Source organism: Pteropus vampyrus, unplaced genomic scaffold (assembly GCF_000151845.1).
Source record: "Pteropus vampyrus isolate Shadow unplaced genomic scaffold, Pvam_2.0 Scaffold222, whole genome shotgun sequence".
Taxonomy (NCBI): Eukaryota; Metazoa; Chordata; class Mammalia; order Chiroptera; family Pteropodidae; genus Pteropus; species Pteropus vampyrus.
In genome coordinates this window covers 519,871-539,895 of record NW_011889003.1, presented here as the reverse complement: position 1 = coordinate 539,895, position 20,025 = coordinate 519,871, and the positions used below count along the sequence as shown (strand labels likewise).

Sequence of the window (20,025 nt, the reverse complement as noted above, 5' to 3'; positions counted from 1 at the left end):
TTCAGCAGCCCTAGCTGTCATCTTGACTTTGCCATCCTGGTAATTACCACTTAGGTTGTTCCATATGTAGATTCTGTATAATTGGTTCCATATAATTCCATATAATTTGACTTTCCCAATCTTGCAGATCCTAAGTTCCTGCCATTGCTAATACCTTATCTGTCCCTACTGCTTTCATGAGCATCTGAAGAGCTTGTTAGGGTTGTATCACCTATAGTCAGTCTTTGGATTTGGGTACCTTGTTTCCCTAAGACAAGCACCGTATCTGTTTATAATACCTACCAAAAAACAGAAATAGAAATGATTGGCTATCTGGTATGAATTCTAAGTATCTATTTTTATCTATTCCCTAGTTTTAATTTTCTGCTGTTTTTAAACCAGTATATCCTCTGTGTAGTCAGAGTTAAATCTTAACTGCAATTTCTGTTTTCACTTTAATTTGTGAGCTTCACTCTTCAAACTCATTTCTAAAATCTGTGCTTAGGGCTTAAGCAGTATATCAAGGTGTCTTTTCCTTCTCCTCTTCTCTTTCCCTCTTGTGGGAAGGTCATCTCTCAAATATTGTTGGTTTTATTCTGATATGAGGGGAAGGGCTTAAGGATATAACAGGGTTTCCCAAACCATTCTCCCTTGAATTATTAGTCCAGCAAATTATAGGGTTTCTAGGGTTAATTGAATTTCTCATAAAACTATGCTTTAAGAAATAGCAAATTAGTTTGTTAGGGTATATTTTTCTGTGTAGTTGTGTACTATAAAATGCATTAGATTTAAGAAGTTTTACCTTAAGAGGTAGGCACTGTCCTACTATCACTAAAGAATGGTATTTATGTATATATGTGTGGGTTAATGAGCAATGGTATGTATTAATAAAAAATATTATGGGAAAGCATATCTTTGGTTATTATATTTAAGTAAAAAGTGCAAGTTAATATTTACCTTATTTATGTACACAAAATAGATGCATAGTAAAAACGTTTATAGCTTATTGCATGGATTTTAATGTATAGTTGATGTTCCCCAACACTTAATTACTGTTATAAAATTATTCTGTATCAAATGCAACGCTGAAAATAGTGGGTTATTTTACTAGTAGATAAAATGCAAAATAATTTTTTTGATAACCTGTGTGAATTTTGGACCTTTTTTTGGAGTTAGTGTACATTATTTCCCCTAAGAGATAATCCATGGATTTTAGCCATTGGAAAGGCCTTAGAGAAATTGGTTCGACAGTCTCATGTTACAGATAAGAAATTGAGGCTGTGAAACATAGTTACTTTTCTACATATCTGACATTGTTTTCTGACCCTGAACCTTTTCTTTTCACAAGGAATAAATTTAAACCCGGTTCACAATAATACCCTTTTGTAGGATTTATACAAGATTGGGGCTCTGTGGATGAATAGACGGTTGAATGTTAATCTGTTAAAAGCCTAAATTGTAATTATTATTTTCCTGTTTAGGTTTACTTTTGGACCTCAAGCCCCTCATTACCAGCCAGCGAAGAAGGATTTCAGCCCATGCCCTCAATCACAATAAGACCACCAGATGACCAACATCTTCCCACTGCAAACACTTGCATTTCTCGACTTTATGTCCCACTCTATTCCTCTAAACAGATTCTTAAACAGAAATTGTTACTTGCCATTAAGACCAAGAATTTTGGTTTTGTGTAGAATATAAAAAGTGTGTATTGCTGTGTAATATTACTAGCTAATTTTGTAGATTTTTTCCATTTGTCTATAAAAGTTTATGGAAGTTAATGCTGTCACACCCCCTGGAGGTACCTTAAAGAGATTAAATGCAAACATTCCTTGCTGAGTTTGTAGCATAAAGGCCTGAGGAGCACTAGCAACATTTGACTATAGTGGTTTGCTAGTCAACAACTTCTGGGTCTAACCCCAGCCAAAGATGACAGCAGAACAACATAATTTACACTGTGATTTATCTTTTTGCTGAGGGGAAAAAAATGTAAAATGTTCTGAAAATTCACTGCTGCCTTTGTGGAAAGTGTTTCAGCAAAGGTTCTTGTATAGAGGGAATAGGGAATTTCAAAATAAAAAATTAAGTATGTTCTGTGTTTTCATTTTAACTTTTTTATGGTGTTTAATTTGTGGTTGGCTGCAATTGTGTATCATGTATATGGAACTTGTAAAAAGTTCTGGACATTCAGATCTTAGAGATGAAATCACCTACAAAAACCACTTTTATTCCGGTTTATTTTGGCTACATTGAGCTCTAGGATATTAAATGATATCACTAATATTCTGCATGTGATTGTTCATTTGAGTGAGGGCACTTTTGTACATATGATGGGGCCAATGCACAATAGTTTATCACAATCAACTTTTTTTTCTTTGTATCCCTATTTCAATAAGCAGTCAGTCAGGAGGTTACTGCACTTCAGTTCTAAACTAGACATTTGTACTAAGGTATTTCAGTTATGTAAACTCAGCCTGGGCACTTTCTGATAACTGTAAAATGTTTTATAAGATCATGATTATTGAAGATACATTTTGGAAAATTTTAATGTTCGTGAGCAGCTTAACTACTTTTGTATCTAGCCTTTTTTAAGTACCTTGTTACATTTACTTTTTTAAATAAAGAAATTACAGAAGAAATGTCAAGTAATATTGAAGAAACAATAGTTTTTATTTATGTAGTTGTACATTTTAAACTAAGGGCAATACACCGACATGGTTATGTGCATAAAAATTTTTTGATTTAAAGAACTAAAAGTTTATATATATGGACTTTGAGAAACAGAAGAAAATCAGTCCACATTTTACAGTTAGCAGAGAATCCTGAATGGCACTGGCCAGGCCACCTTTTCTTTTTACAAATGGGGGAAGTGAAGTGGGACCCTTACTTGGCATAGGAAGTTAACTCAACTAAGTGACAGGTTCTTTTTTGATGGCCCATTAATTATGTAGCCTCGGACCAATATCTAAATTCTTGTGGTTTTAGCAGCTTTATTCAATTGCATAATAAGGAATACTGTTTTCTTCGCAAAATCTTCAATAAAGTGACAAACTAGTCGCTTTACATACTGAAAATAGGAAACTCTCCGGAATCTCTCCTACCTTTCAGTTCTTCATAGGATTCCTGGCCTTCAGGATGTTTTTCATGTTCAAAGGCACTACACTTTTATTATATAACTTCCTTCAGAAGACTGAACCACATGATCTTCTCAGCCCTGCTGACATAATATTAAAAACAAATGATAGTGAAACGCATTGTATTACTTAAAACTTACACAACATGCTGTATTAGATTTGTGTAAATTAACCAAAGGTTATTTTACAATGTGAGACATTGGTTTTTATTATGTCTAAATGCTATTTCTAAATAAATGAAATAGTAATTAGATTAAGAGCTGATTATCATTGATGTGTCTGAAAGATAAAATTTATATATCACCTGTATGCACATTATGGGATTGATAAAATATAAAATGAGAACAAATGATTAGGACATTTGAAACCCTAATTGTGAACTTATTTTTAATAGTTACTGAGAGAATGAAATATTTAAAATAATGCAAAACCTCTTAAGTCTTCCTAAATCAAGATTTTGGTTAAAATGCTTTTAGGAATATTAAAAGCAGAGCAAGGTGTTTAATTTTTTTTTTTTTTTAAGCATAAAATGGTTCTAAAAGTAAAATAAAGTCATATAAAATAAAGTTCTCTTTTGGTCTTGTTTAGTGATTAAATCCAATAGAATTGGAAACAAATTTAGTAAGAGAAGACCAAGAATGAACTTTACTGAGGGTTTTCAAAGTTTTGCTGCTTTTACTCTTTTCCTAAATCATCTGAGTGTCAAGACTCGTGTAATTAATGGCCTACTGAGGCAGGCTCAAGAGGGTTTTTGAAGAGTTATGGTTTCACTATTTGGTACTTGCCCACAAATATTTCTCCTAAGATACTGTGTTTAAAAGTAGTCAGCAATTTGTAAGTCTGAAGTCAAACAGCTATCTTCCCTTGCCATTCTCGTGCAACTGTATGCATGATTCTCTTGTGGAGCTTGTTAATGCAAACATCAATGACATTCTGATCCAGTAAATCTTGAGGACAGAAATCTTTACTCTTAAACAGCATTCCAGGTGATCTGAAACACTACCTTAAGAGTATTACTTTTTATTTACAAATATAAACTACCCTGTTGGTAAGCTCCCTAGAACCAAACCTTTCCTACTTAATAACCTATGAAAAAGTACTTCTGATAATCACCTAGTCCTGAATTATATTTTCCCTCCTAATAAAAGATTGGTTGGAAGTGCCTTCGATAAACTGCCTGAATAGTGACTGGAAATATTTTTAATGTTTACATTAACAGGCATGGACAGATTAAATCTCTACATCACCTGGTTAATGTAGAAATGTACTTAAAATGTGACTTTATTCATGTCAAGATACATTAAGTAGAAGGAAAGTTATGTTACCTCTCTTAAAAATACTACTGGATTGTTAGGACTGCAACCTGAAGTTTCTCTTAATTACCTACTTTAGTTAGTACTTATGTGCCAGGCACTTTGTCGAATGCTTTACTTGTGTTATATCTCATTTTATCCTATGAGGTAGGGGCTATTACCATCCTCTCTGGGAACTAGATACAGGTTAAACAACTTGCTCAAGGTTACACAGCTAATAAGTGAATTGGGGCACATCTCCAGGCATTCTGGAGCTTGCATTCCTAAATATAAGGCTATAGTATTTTTTTATGTGTAGCAGGTATGATTATAAGTGAGTTGGTCTTTAAAGGTTCTGATCACCCAATTCTAATATCTGGGGGGAGGAAGGCTGTGTTTTTACCCCACACTACCAAGCAATGCTCTGGCATCAGCCGGGTGTCCTACAATTCAACTCGATTCTGACACTATCTGGAAATAATACCAGCTTCCACAAGTAAAGACTCAATGCCACAAGACCACCTTCCACTTCAGAGGCCAGTTGCAAACCCAGGTTGTTGCCTGTATATCTGACTGACCAGTTATACATCAGAGGTCTCCATGACTCCCTCCTTGGGTTTAATTTACTAGAGTGGCTCACAGAACTCAGAGAAACGCTAGATCACCAGTTCATAAAAGGATGTAACTCAGGAACAGCCAGACAAGATATGTGCATGGGGTGACGCATGCAGAAAGGGCAGGAATCTTCCATGCCTGTTCCAAGCATACCACTCTCCCCTGCAACTCCACGTGTTCACTGACCTGGAAGCTCTCCAAATCCTGTCCTTGGGTTTTTATGGAGGCTTCATTACATAGGCTTGATTAAATCATTGGCTATTGGTGACTGATTATGCCTCCAGCCCCTCTCCCCTCCCTGGAGATGGGGCAGTGGGAATGGGCTTTAAGTTCCAATCCTCTTGTCAGCTGTAGTCCGTTGACAATCAGCCCCCACCCTTTGGTGCACTCCAAAAGTCACCGCAACAACAAAAGACACCTTTATCACTTTAATCACTTAGGAAATTTCAAGGGTTTTAGAAGGTCTGTGTCAGAAACAAGAAAGACTAAATATATATTTATTATAAATCATATCGCAGTCTACCCCCTGGTCTTTGAACACAAATCTGTTACAGCAAAGGAATCAAACAAAGGTCGAAAGAAAATGGCACATTACTAGAATCCATCATCATATCGTAAGAAAATGTCTCCCAGGGTGAGGCCACTCAGGTTTGCAGGCTCCTGCAAACATCCTTGGATGATGTTAGGTTCCCAAAACAGGAAGGGGATCAGTGATATATGGCTTCACTAGGCATTTGGTATAATCCAGCCAAGGGACTACTATACTATCTCTTGCTCTGAGTCTCTTTCAAGGCATTCATGTAATACTGGATTTCCCTAATAACATAACTCATTTATTCATTCTTTTACCCACAGCTACTATTTTTCCTTCTCTCCATTATACCCAAACTTTTCCACCTCTGGAAAGGACGTTAGGTTCGGCCACTGTGCTTGTCTAGATTGCAGACAGCAATACTAGCCTAGCAAGTCCCTATCACTTCTATTTAGACAAGGTAAGGTTACATGCTCCATATAGGCATCCCTTTAATAAGCTCGGTTTCACTGCCCTCCTGCCTGACCATATGACCAGGCCATTGGGCACTGCCCATGAGTCATTAAAAACCCAAACATAAGGGCTTTTACCACAATTCAATTCTTTCATCACTGCTAGGGAAATAGCATGCAATTCAGCACACCAGGCTGATTGATCTGTTTTTATCATCTTTGATCAGAGTGGTGGCTTTCCAAACAATATGTTGTCCATTCATTATGGAATTGCTGTCCACAGAGCAAGCAGTGCGTTGTTGGTCAGTTGAGATCTGTTTATAGGGACTGTCTGAGCAGCTCCTCATGCAGTTCCAGAGTCAGTCCTAGAGGAAAAGAGGCTCCCTGCACATGATTTTCTCCTTGCATTCCTCAAGGAGCACAATCCTGTATAAACCATTTCTATTTTATTATGGAATGTTTCTGACACTGCCATCCGCATTAAAGTGTTTCTTGGATATCATCGAAGACGTGAGTATTTTAAGTTTCAAGATCATGTTACACTCTTCAGTCACAGGAATAGCTTCAATAAATAACAGAGCAAGGTAGTAACTGCCCCTCAAATGGAAGTTCTCTCCACAGTCCCAGTAGTTGTCGATCTGAGGTGAACACAGGCTCTTGCCATAATCCCCACTCCACATAGGGCTACCACACAGAAAATGTGTCCCAAATTTGTACCAGCACTCCAGCTTCCATTCCATGTGGGGTAAGACAATCTTACTGATTCCCATTTAGCATGACCAACGTTGCTTGAAGGGTGGATTTACATGCCTTCTGTTTTACAGTACTAGGTGGGGGAAAACATTCATCCCCAAAATACAATCAGGTAATAATAGAGATGCAACCTTTTCATATAAAGCCTGTTCAAACGCATCAATTCTCCTACTAACTTTTACTGTAATTCCAACAACTCTTATATAACTGTAGCCTCCATTAGGACTTTATCAACAGATGTTGGTTTTACAATACTAGGTAGGGGAAGTGTGAAGGAGAGACTGTTCCATGACGTGACCGCTGCCAGATCCGCAAGATGGACCTGAGCCGGAAGAGAGTGACTGCTTACCTACCCTGCCTCCCACTGTGTGCTGGTTCTTAGAACAGGCTGCTGTCCTGAGCCTGGTAAAGCATGAGATTTCCTCTACCTGGTAGCATTTATGTACGACTGCCTGTGACTATCCCCACCCCCACCCACACACACACTTTTTACCCTATATAATTCTTTGGCATCTGCCAAGTGGGTACAGAGATCCATTTCGTCTTGCAGCCACCCAAGACATGCCTCATGTAATTTTCCCTTAATAAACTCTATTAATTAGCAGACTGGAGTGGCCAGCCTGTTTCTTCAGTCTTTCCCTTCCCTCTACTATGTGCTAGAGTTAGAGTTTCAGTCGGGGTGCTTTTCCCTGGGTCTGCATGTAGGAATAGGAAGTGTTCCCCAGCCAAACATAATATCCATTCTCATAATACATCAAGGTAAAGGAGATACAACTTCTTTACATAATACCTGCTTAAATATTTCAACTTTCATAATCCTATCAAATATTACATTTTTATATTCTTTCAATCTAATTGTAAGAAAGGCCAGGGTTTCACCAGTGGGTTTTGGTACCACGGTTCAAGGGACCACCTATATCAAGGATTCCTGTAAACTCTTCACCGCTTGACCATTTTACCCACTCTTACACAAAAGGCTTTGGATGCCCAGTGAGGGGTTGAGCCAAAGGCCTGTGGCCCTTTTTTCAGTCTTTAACTTCATTAATATGCCTAACCACTGCACCCGGCAATTGATGGTCACGTTTCTCATAGTCATCTACCTTCCAGCTACCTTCCAGCTTTTTAAATTTCTCTAAAGGGGGGAAGAGTGGACTTTTGGGGGCCCTTTATTGTAGGGGGACTAATAGGGGTCTCTTTGGCCTGCCCAACCTTAGGTAGTCCTGTATTAAAATCTTTGTTTTAACCCCATCAATGTCCATTTTATTCATCTTATGTCTTAAGACCATTTGAAGATTTCAAAGGAACCCATCAGCAAAATGAAAAGTCAACCTACTGAATGGGAGAATTGCAAATCATATACCTGACAAGGGGTCGATGTCCAAAATATATAAAGAACTCATACAATTCAATTACAAACAAACAATCCAACATAAGGGCACTAATCCCATTCTGAATGCTCCATTCTCATGAGCTAATCATGTCCCAAAGGCCCTACCTCCTAATATCACCTTGGGTATTACATTTTCAACCTATGAATTTTGAAGGACACAAACATTCAAACTATAGCAGAAGGAGAATTAGACTCCACCTTTTGACGGGAGGAGTATCAAGGTTCTGGAACAGCATGTGAGACCAGAAATATTATTGCGGCTACTTTTGTAAAATATAATATGTCTCAAACGCTATGTGAAAATGTAGAAGCCTCTTATTCCCAAAGATCTTTCAGTTACACATTTAACTTTTTACATTTGATCTCCCTACTAGCTTTAAACATCTTGAGGAAACCAATACATACTGCCTGGCTGCTATGCACAAGGCACTGTTATAAGCATTGTAATGTGTATTTCTTATATTACTCAAGATGTATTTCTTATATTATTCAATTCTGCTATAAAAATGGAAAGACACTAAGTATGGGAGCAGATAGCTTATAAGACATAAGGATAGTCATAAGATGGGTTAAATATAAATAATAAGTTACTACTTGTGAGGCATGTCAAAGATAGAATGGAAAACATCCATGTTGAACAGATAAAAATAATGGAACAAATGAGAGTATCACGGATAGAAAAGGCTGGAAGGACCAAGTAAACATTAAATATTTATAAGGTAAGGATCATGTCACTACCAGACCGACAAGTATATTATTCCTAAATAAGCCACCAATTGGTGACATCCATTCTGGTCCCACATGTGCTCTTCCCAAGAAAAACAGGTTAAACTCACAGTTGCTCAGCAGGCTAATTTATGACAAGGGACAGCTATGACTAGGCCTGTATCTTTCCAAAAGAACAAATGTATGTTGGCTCCACCACTTGCTCATCCTCAACTCTAGTCTTCATAACTACCCCACCAGTCAGGAAGGCTGATGTAGCAAAGACAGGTTATACGAACACTGAGTAACATTAAGATTTGGATAATGTGGTCCTTCTACTCCCTCCTCTCCCCACGCTCTATCTTAAATGTGTTAGCTACCCCCTCTTTTTCTCCTTGATGGATGTTTTAAATTAATTTAATAAACCATGAAATTCGAGCGGCTCAGTTTTATCTGAGCCTTTCTGTTCCATGACCTCTAGGGTGGCCTGAATAGCACTGTACTTGGAAGCTACTGTTGTAATTTCCCACTCCAATATGTGCTTTACAAGTAATATATTATCAAATTTACGCAACAATCTTAAGAGGAAGCAATTGTTATTTTTATCCTACAGATGAAGAAACATAGTCTCAGAGCAGCTAAGTAACTCGTCCAAGGTAGCACATCTAATAAACAGGGGAGCTAGCATTCATGCTCATGATGACATGGCTCCACGTTCTTTTTCACTAAGTTCATTCATTTTTATATCTTTGCCAAATATGACACCTGACATATAGTAGACATATTGTTCAATGACTTTAATTAAATGATGGAATCTTGGTTCTTAGTTTGCCATGTAGCCTAGGAAAAAGTATCTAACTTCTTTAAGACTCAGCTTCCTCATAGAATTTAACTTATTATGAAAAAATTTTACTCCACACTTGACCCCTAGGAGTTGCCTAAGAAAGTATAACTCACCCCCGACTCAGGGCAGGTTTTAGAAAGAGCTTTCGGTCATTTTTAAAGCTGAATTTTCCGTTTTATTTACCACACTTTACAGAGCCATCCACAAAACAGGTGCATGTTGTTCAAGGTTCAGTATTTCAGTTTTAAGCTTTTTAAACAAATCTTTCACCTCATTTTTGTTAGGCTAAACTATTTGTTTTTCTTTCTGTCGTAGTTATTTTTAGGTAGTTCCCCTGAGACAGGTATTAATAATTCAATCAAATTATTGTGATCATCAGTATCCACTGCCTACTGCCATTACAGGGGAGGATTTCCTCTCCACTTTAACTTTTGGCCTTGATAAGAGCATTTAGCTGGGAGACTGTGCAGTCGACTACTTTCTAGCTGGATAACCTTCGTGGGCTTCTTCATCTGTAACAAGAAGGTCATTGCGATCGCTACTCCACAGAGATGTCCTGATAAACTTTAAATGACAGTTCACATGAAGTGCGTAGGATGGCGCCTGACACTTTGTAAGAGCTCAATAAATATGCCTAAAAAGCTTAGTTTGTTGAAACCATTTCACAGAGCTTTCAAAGTATTTTCCAGAACTGAGTTACTTCTCCCTTTGTCCTCACTTCTAAACCTCATCCACCCCATGCACCCGCACCCTTTCCCCTCAACCACTTCCTTTCAGGCGCTTAAATTCAAAACAAGGCAGCTTTTCCTCCTTAGTAATTTGTTAAATGGTGCGGCTTTTCTCTGTCAACGAGAGCGTGGCTTTTCCCTACCACCACTTCGCCCGATGGAGCTTTCTCCTTTATCTCCTTCTGTGCGTAGTCCTAGCGCCACCTGGCAGTGTCTCGGGACAGGCCAGGTTAGCGCGACATACCGTGTTTCTGAGGCACGGCGGGAGCTGCTGGGGAATCGCGACCTGGAGAGATGACCTGGCCTGGCCGGCACGTCCCGTACGAAGGGAGCAAGCCCGAGCCGCTGACGCCGGCGGGGCCGAACGCCGCGGGCGGCGCATCTCAGGCCGCAGGCAAGGCCGGGCGGGCTCCCGGCGCGCCCTCGGGGGGCGGGGCGGAGGGGGCGGGGCGGAGGGGCGGGGCCCTGAGGCCGAGGAGGCGGGGCCTGCAGGCGCGGGGCGAGACCCTCAGCAGGCGGGATCGGCGCCGGAGCAGTGAAGCGGGGCGGGGCCGGCCAGAGAGGGAGAGGTCTCTGCAGCCGGGGGCGGGGCGGACTCAGCAGCTCTGCGGGCCACCTGAGTCCTGTTCTAGTTGGATCTGGCCTGCGGCCCTCGGTTCCCTCAGCTCTCGTAGCTCTGGCGGAGTCTGAGCGATGGGCGACCTGGAAAGGCCGGAAGCGGCCTGGCCGGAGCAGGATGAGGTAAACGTTGCTGCCGCTTTCTCTCCGGTCCCACAGTCATGCCTGACCTCTGCATTGTGGGTTGCGTCGGGGACCTGCAAGGTGCGGGACCGCTATAGGAAATCTTACCCACTGCCGTCAGAAACCTGGTGCAGGCCCGGCCTTGAGCCCTCGCCATAGCCTGGTTTCGTCTTTGCAAGCGCTGAGGCGCTGTCCCCGGGGAGGGATGAGGAGGGAGCCGGGATTACGCTCCACTGCTTTGCCCCGAGGCCAGCTTGAGGCTTCAGGCCGGAGCGAGGCGCACCCCCTCTTTTACTCTCCTCCCATTCTTTCCTGTTCTGGAGTTCAGGCCGGGGAAACTGAGGCAAAGAACGAGGATTGGTGGATCTGCTGGAGAAATGCATGCCATCTCTGGGATATTTAAAGGAATTTGAGGACGCCCGTGGAACTCGACACAGGGGGATGAGGTGGCGATGATAGGCAGAAAGAAGACCGGAAATCATCATAATAATGAAAATAATCAGTTCAAGGGGCCAGTTTTGCTCAGACCAGGCTACTTAACTAGTTTTGAATCTTTGTGGTGTCACTTTCTTCATTTATACAATGGAAGTGATACTCCCCTCAGAAGATTAAGTAAAATGCTTTATGTAAAGTACTACGGAAGTTGTGGGTGCTTAATAAAACCTAAGTTAGCATGTTTATCCTCTCTGCTTTTATTTTAATAAAAATACGTAATAACAGTAAATGAACCGGGATTTATTAGACTATAGTGTTGTGGGGTAGCTCTCATTGTTGTTCTATAATTTTCATACCCTGTTATTTTGTAAATACTTCTAAACCATTGTGTTTCTCTCGAACTGGGTGCTCTGTGTGATACCTGATTTAAGAGTTTCAACTCTCAGAGACTTACGCTTAGCCCTGCATTTCTTTAGAAAGTTGTGGATTCCAGATTTGGGATTTTATTTTATTTTGATTTTGTAAACATTTAGTAACCAACAAATTGTAAATATCCCTCAAGTTCTTCCCCTTTGAAACAAATACATTTAGTACTAATTTCACTACTAGAATGGGACAACTCAGATTTATCCTTTTGTGCTAATGGTTCCAGCAGTCATTCAGACTTAAGGACTGGAAGTTAATTTTTATTTATTATCTCTGTCTCAGTGATAGAGACCCACAAAGACAGAGGCAGAAGTTTAGATCCAGAATGAATTTTAGTAAGGATCTGTTCTAAGTTTTTAACCTGAGGTGCAAGGATGCCTTAATTACCTTGTGTCTCTAAATATGTCATGCATCATAGGCCACCTGCATCAGAATCACCAGGAGTACTTTGTAAAAAAATGTAAATTACTGGGCCTGTCCTCCATACATAGTCAAAATGTTTTGGGATGGGGACTGAATTTTCAACAAGCACTTCATGGTCATCCTGTACACATATTTTAAGAACATTGCCTTAAAGGGTTTATAGATAGGCTTGAAGGGGGTTGATGAGTCTCTTGAAGTTTGTAGATTTTGTATGTGTAAATGTGAATCTCCTGAGAAAGAGCCCATAGTGTTGATTATTTTCTCAAAGTTAACTGTGATTAATCTAATTGATAGTCCCTATTTTAAAGGTAAGAAAGTTCAGGCCTGAAAAGATTAAATGACATGCCCAGGACCACATAACTCGGGAGCAGAGTGAGGTTTGTTTGTTTGTTTATTTAATTTTTTAGGCCTCACAGATTGCAAGGACCTTGTCATTTTACAATCCCTTATTTTTTTATTCTTTACACCTACAGCACCTGGTCTTCCTAGGTGGTCTCCCATCCAAGTACTAACCAAGCCTGACCTTGCTTAGCTTCCAAGATCAGACGGGATCGGGCTTGTTCAGGGTAGCATGGCTGTAGACAGAGTGAGGTTTAAAATCAAGTTCTGGGTCGTGGGCCAGTATTCCATCTGTTTTGCCAGATTTGGTAGGAATAGAAAAATGAAAAATTATACCATACCTACAAAGAGTATATGACTGTGACAGCATCCAAATGTTCTTCACCTGAGGACTGGAAGACAGGTAAAGGCAAATGGAAATGGTAGAATTGGGGGGTGGATGGAAACGTTACCAAACTTGAAAAACCAGGTTCTTGAGTCTCAGTGTTACAGAAATGAACACTGAACTCAGAATAAATTTGTGCATGTGGTGAGGGTGGGAGTGAAGGAGAGAAAGAGACAGACGGAGACTTGTGCACAAGGGAGCGTAATGGAAAAAGAAATGCTCCCCGAAGGCTTTTTCTGATGAGGTTATATAAGCCATCAAAAAGTGGGAAGGAGTTCAAATATAAAGATGTGATTCTTGGTCCTGTGATGTCTGACACGTAGTCAAAGGTTTCAAGGTGGCCAGAAGATGTTTTTTCCATTATTAAAAGGCCCTGCATAAGTCCTGCAAAACAAAGGCTTACGCAAACATGTCGGTTAGCCTTTGTAGTTTAAATGACCAGTCCTAAAATGCAGACTTCAGATATTATCGATTTCTTCCTCAGAGGCTGTGGGCGCTGAGTTATACCTTAACTGGAACGTCAGCAAGGAGAGAAGGGGTCAGACTACGTTAAAAATGAAGTCCCGGTTTTAGATGAGATAGAGTTCTTTCTTTTAGGTATTTTATACTAGCATAGAAGGGAGAAACCTTGTAGAAGGCCAGCAAAACATCAGGGCATGGTGAATGCTAGTTGGGGAATCTTGACTTAGATGGCTGCCCTAGCATGTCCAGGCACCTCTTGGGCCCAGGCGACCAGACACTGAGGCAGGCAGAAACTAGAGGCACCATACTGGAAGAGACAGTGGAATGTTGCATATGGGAAACTTTATTTCAGATTTTCGTTACTTCGCACCTCTGCAGCTACACCAAATTAAGTTTCTCTACTTCCAATTTTACCTACTGTCCAATCCTGTTTACCACTGACAAATTAATCCATCATTAAACAAGCCTCCATGTTATTACTCCCTTGAAATAAGAACTCCCCAAAGAGTCTCTCAGTTCCCACCTAAAATTGCCTAGTTCCTCAGACTGGCAAAGACCCATTTAAACATCTTTTTCATGCTAACCACCACATCTTAATTCAGGTTGTCATTTCCACCTCTGAAATTGACACGTAGTTGCTACCAAAATCTAGGTTTTTTTTCTTTTCTAATTCATCCTACACACAGATGTCTGATTAATCTTCCTAATGCCATGTCAATTCCTGTTAAGAAACTCTCCATGACTATCCATAGGAATGACTTTCAGACTGTACCCCACATTGAATGCCAGCACCCAGGGGTTGGGGAGCAGTGGGGAGAATTAGAGTGTGAGCCTCCAAGCCTCCAAGCCCCCCAGATGTTTGAAAATCTTTGGCCTACAAAATTTTAACCTCTTAGCCTGATTGACAGTCAGAGTGTGGTTCAATTAAGGGATTCTCCCCTGTCTCATCTGTGGACTCTTTGGTTTAGCCAAATCAGATCACTTCTGCCTTTACTTGACACTCATTTCAGTCATTTTTAATCCCAGCTGGTTCCTCTTCTTCCATCTGCCCTTTGTCAAGGCTTTTTCCTTAGCTGTGCTGATGATCTATATGTTTTCCCTGGAAAATCACATCCATCCCTTTGGTGACTGCTAATGGGATCTTTATTCCATTAGGGAGGGAGTAGAGATCATTCTTCTGCCATAGTGTGATATTTTCAGCTATCTACTGGATATCTTGAAATTGAACTCATTATCTTTTTTACTGACCAAATTGACTTTTTAAAGACTTTTGTGTTTGGAACTTTTTATTGTTATTGTGGCTTGCAGCGGTGGGGAGAGTTCATTCATATTAAGCTTTTGTTAAACATCTAATGAGAGAAGCAAGAGTTTTTGTCTGATTTATTCAGTTATTCTCAGGTGCCGAGCACTTTCTGTGCATCTTAAAAAAGTTTTATTTTGTGTTTCTACTGCTGACATCCCATGTCAGGCAAGAAATGGGTAGGGCAATAATTGCTCTCTGCACCTCCAATTTCTCTCCTAATCTAACCACATTTCTACAAAAGTGATCTTAAAACACAGATCTGATTATGTTTTTTACCTGTTTAAAAACTTTCAATGGCTTCTAATAGTCTACATGATAGAGGCGAGATGCTCCGAACTTTTTAAAAAATCAATGTATTAATATCCATTTAATACGCAAAATAGGCACCTTAACCTCAGATCAGGCTTAGAGATGGAATACAGATTTTAAAATCTGAAAGTTAATTTTTTAAATTTGTTTTGTTTCATTTTATCAAAATTATGACACAGGTAAAAGAGAAAGTGTCAAAACAGCTGTATCAAAATGGCTATAGGAAATTAGCTGTGGAAAAATTCATAAATATTTTAATTCAAGGGCCTCCCATGGCTTCAACATCTGGGCCTGTTTTCCAGACAAAATCATAAACGCGACTCTGATAAAATCCACTTTTGTCTATTTTATTAGTATAAGTTTTTAAAGGGTATATTGCATTATTTATAAAATAAATTAATGGAATTATGAGGCTATTTTAATGAACCCGTTGTTTTGAGTTGGAGTGTAGATGATAGATGAAGATTTATATCAAACTTAGCAATTTCTTTCATATTTTTCAGAGGATCTCTTAATGAATTTACAACTAGCCAATTCTGTGGCTTTATCAACCCATAGGCTGTAGAATGCATTTAGGCTGCTCTCTGATGCACTCACATAATTCTGTTCCCACTGGTTGAGTTATACCGTACCAGGATCAGTTGTCTTTATTTCCAGTCCTATTTATATCAACTATACCTGTAATTATTTTAACTTAATTAATTATTATGTAAACTAGTAATACATGAGTATGAAAAGAAAGTTATTTCAATGAAACTTAATTGAAAGCTTTGAAAACTCAATTAAGATGAGTCTTTAAAAACAAATTTTGTAGAATTAGGTGTAAGCAAAGAAAAAGATTGGAGACAATCATAAAAGAGATAAGGATTCTACATTCAGATTGTTCTGTGTTAAGTCTGTTAAAACTAGAAAGCGTAGGTGATGCATTATAGTGTGTTTATATTACAGAGATTTGGGACTCCAGTAAATGAGCAAAATTAACAATAACAAAATGCTTTGGCTTTAAGACAGAAGATTAGTAAATAAATGTAAATTATATGTTTTAAGTTAAATCTATTAGTTTATAATTTTCTTATGATTTCTTACTTTAGTCAGTTTTCAACTACCAGTTTGGATCACTTCAATTAAGAGTGCTTCTACAGTATTATTGTTACTATTAGTATTATTGTCTTTTCCTTTTTGTTTTTTTTTTAATCTTGGTTTACTTTTGAAAAATAGGTACGAATGATCACAGTTTTTTTTAACTGCCTGTCTTTAAGTCTCATGGTATTCGTAAGTTAAGCAGAGATCGCTAGAGAAACTTTCATCTGAGGCCATCTAAAAAAAGAAAACAACCTGGAAACACACAAGTTCATGCATTGGTGGTTTCCTCTCTGTATAGTATAAAACATTTGTTATTTTTATTACTATTTTAAAAGGTTAAAAACATTAAAAACTGAAGTTTTAACCTAATATTTGTGACATTAGAGGGACCACAGAGTTCTTCAGACACATTTGGAAAAATCATTGAGAGGTGTTCTCTGCCTTCTTTCTGAGTTCATCTCTTTCCATTGTCCCCCACGTACCATGAACTCCAGACTTAGAAAGTTTCTCCAGTTCTTTAAAAATGTCACATGCTATTATGCCTTTTTTTACATTGTTTTCTCTCCTAAAATATGGGTCCCTAGCCCAGGTCCACAGAGGATACCCTGGAGAGTCTAGTGCTTTGAGATTGAAAACCCTTCTGACATTGCGTTAAAATATGTGTGGATTTTTCTAAGCATCATGAAAGTAAGCAATATGTCATATCAGTTCAATTCAAAGGTTTATGTTGGTGAAGCCTCTTCTCTTCACATTACAAAGTCTTTCATACTATCCTACTAATCCAGCTTCTATATTGTCAGAATGGAACAGGAAGAATATATGTACAAATGTGATTATCATTCTAACTTAAAGGCATAAGTCTTGAGCAGTTTTCACAGATCTGATGTTGATCTATTATTTGTCAGCATATAAAAACTCCATTCAGGGCCAGGGTTCTTAGTGCCAAGGGTTACTGCTTATGATGTCCTGCCCAAATTTCAGTATGCCCCACATGGCAAATATAGCGAAGATAGAAAATTCAAGCTCTGAATATGTACCTGTACGCTGGTGACAAAGTATAGTTAAAAAAAAAAAGAAAAATGCAGAATTGTATCAAAATGCTCCATATGATGATGCACAATCTAGAAGAACTGAAGAACAATATGATATCTATTGACTGTAAAACTCACCTTTTCAGTTGGGCTTTAAATTGAAATATTTCACTTTTTAAGCCTTTCCAGGAGTTCCCTAATTATTTCATGAATAAAAATTCTCTGAGAGCAGTCATAGAAGGTATTGATTGGTCAAATAATTAACCACTATAATAGTTTTTTTATTAGTTCTTTGAATATAAGGAAAATCTTTAAAAGGCCAACCAGAAACATTTCAGCAGTCAATAATAGCATAATAATTTAAAAAGTGCACAGCACTTGAGTGTGCAAAGTATTTATATTTATATTAGCTCCTCTGATCTTTCTAACATTCCTTGAAATAAGTGTGACAAATAGTATCTTTAATTTACAGATGATGATGCTTAGATTAAATTACCTGAAAACATGAACATACTGTACACTTATTGTAAACAGACATAATTTTGTACTGTAACAAACAGTTTGGAATAAAATATAGCCATTTGGTTCTCCTCAAGTTCTGCTGTAGAGATGGCAATTTCAAAATGCTGATTTTCAATCTTTTTTATTGTCTCATCATTCTACCTGTGAAACATATGCTCATCAACAACATACTTCATGATATCATTACAGATAGTGATTTTAACCTGGTAAAAGAGAAGACTAATACATTTGAGAAAGTATTACCCTGTAGATTTTGAAACTTGTGCCAGTTAAAAATCACTGCTTTAAACCTTATCAGTTTGGCTGTTTTTCACCAGCTTTCAAGTCATATGTTGGTTCTTTCAACTTTATTTACAAAGAAATTATTTTTCCTACTTTTCCCTAGAATCAAATTTGGTGGCTCCTCCCTTAGTCACTGGTTACATCACTACCATTTGTTAAATTAACTTGACTTAGCAGGAGATAGTAATATATACTCTCTTTAGCCTTAGTTCATTTCACTGTTTTGAATTCTGGATTTTAGATATAGGCTAGCCCTACTATAGCTGCTATCCATACATACAGAGACATACTTAAGGCAGGGCTTTGAGTGCAGACGTATTTCAGTTCTAATCTTATTTCTACCACTTACTGTGGAATCTTGGGTATGTTATTTACATCCTTCAAGACCTTCTTTCCCCATCTGTAAAACGGAAATAGTGTTATTATTTCTTGGAGTTGTTCTACTGATTATGTGGAATAATGTATATAAAGCATCTTTGTGGTGATCGCTTAAAAGCCTGTTCAGTGCCAGACCCAGAGGACCTGCTCCCATGTATGCCTCCTGTTCTAGCGCCTAACTTCAGTGTCTCAGTGTCTTATGGTTCTTTTAAGACTGCAAGCCCTCAATGACAACACAAGAAAACAATAACAACTTTCATTTTAAAAACTCGCTTTAATATTTTTGGAATGAGTAGTGACTAAGTGCCAGGTACTATGCTAGGTCGTAGGGATTCCATAAGAGTAAAGTCGATTTTACTCTCAAGAAGGTAGTCTAGAGACTACAGACAAATATCAGGGAATTAAGTTGCAGTGAGTGATGTACTATGTTAGGGACCTAATCCAGGCTTTTGGGGTAATGGGGGTGGAGGGAAAAGTGGAGGCATTCAGAGAAGGCTTAATTTGAGTGGTCATTAGGTTATTTCAGTGATGTATTATAGTCTTATGTTTAATTTAAAAATCCCAAATGTATCCAGTAATCTGAGCACAGGATAAAGAGAAATTAGCTGCACATTCACTTAGTTAATGCTTATTGATGCTATGTTTGACAGAGTACTCTGGGAACATTGCAATAAATAAAAACCGGTTTCTATACTCCAGGGTCCAAGAGCTCTATTGGGGAGGCTTACACCTTTAAAATAAGTAGTTACAAAATAAAGACAGTCTTTGCTACAATGACAATGTGTGTGAAGTGTACAAACCCCACCTGTATTTGTGTAGTCCTGTGCTTTGATCGAGGGCCTTTCATCTTGCCTTAGCCTCATCCGCGTTAGCACACCTGATTCAGAGGTATGAGGATTGGTGGAGGCAATGGTAAGGATGCAGGAATATAAGGGATGGGCCTGGCAGGGCCTGGCTCAGGAGAGAGAAAGACCGTTTGGGTTAGGAGTCCAGAATTGAAACGTATCTCAATCATCTTGCTTTATATATTTTAACCTATTTGTATATACTTTATGTATGCTCATTCTCACACACACACACATAACTCTTCTGATACTCTTCCTGACTATTAAAAAAACACACGGCGCCGTCCCCCATTAGAGTGCCATCATATTTCCAAGTACTATGTAAGCAGGTATGTGTTTCTCACTTTATTTCACAAAGCTTTGAGACAGGCCACAGTGAGACTACATGCAGTAATGTTAACATTTAATAGCAATAAACAAAGTGCTATGTGGTAAGCTTCAGACGAATAAATCTGATAGGTTGTTGGTAAGGAGTTTTTAGATAAGTATTATAATTCAATTGAGATTAGAAAACATTAAAATAAAAAAATAGCTTTTAACAGTAGCTTATTTGTGCCAGCATTCTATCTCTGAGAGAGGAACTGAAGAGACTTTTTGTTCACAAACTTAGAAATTTGCCCATGGTGACATTTATGGG

General features: G+C 38.5%; 2 protein-coding genes and 1 pseudogene across 2 annotated transcripts in view; 2 read left to right on the top strand and 1 right to left on the bottom strand.

Annotated features, from left to right (window-relative positions):
• Positions 1-2,267, top strand: part of UBR5 (ubiquitin protein ligase E3 component n-recognin 5) — a 126,599-nt gene extending 124,332 nt beyond the window's left edge. Inside the window, exon 59 of the mRNA XM_011373249.2 lies at positions 1,461-2,267. Within this exon, the coding sequence (XP_011371551.1) occupies positions 1,461-1,673 (213 nt within the window). The 3' untranslated portion in view covers positions 1,674-2,267. The remainder of the gene's footprint in view (positions 1-1,460) is intronic.
• Positions 2,268-10,995: 8,728 nt separating this feature from the next.
• Positions 10,996-20,025, top strand: part of RRM2B (ribonucleotide reductase regulatory TP53 inducible subunit M2B) — a 30,967-nt gene continuing 21,937 nt past the window's right edge. Inside the window, exon 1 of the mRNA XM_011373248.2 lies at positions 10,996-11,165. Coding sequence (XP_011371550.1) covers positions 11,118-11,165 — 48 coding nt within the window. The 5' untranslated portion in view covers positions 10,996-11,117. The remainder of the gene's footprint in view (positions 11,166-20,025) is intronic.
• Positions 12,914-13,032, bottom strand: LOC111747445 (annotated as a pseudogene).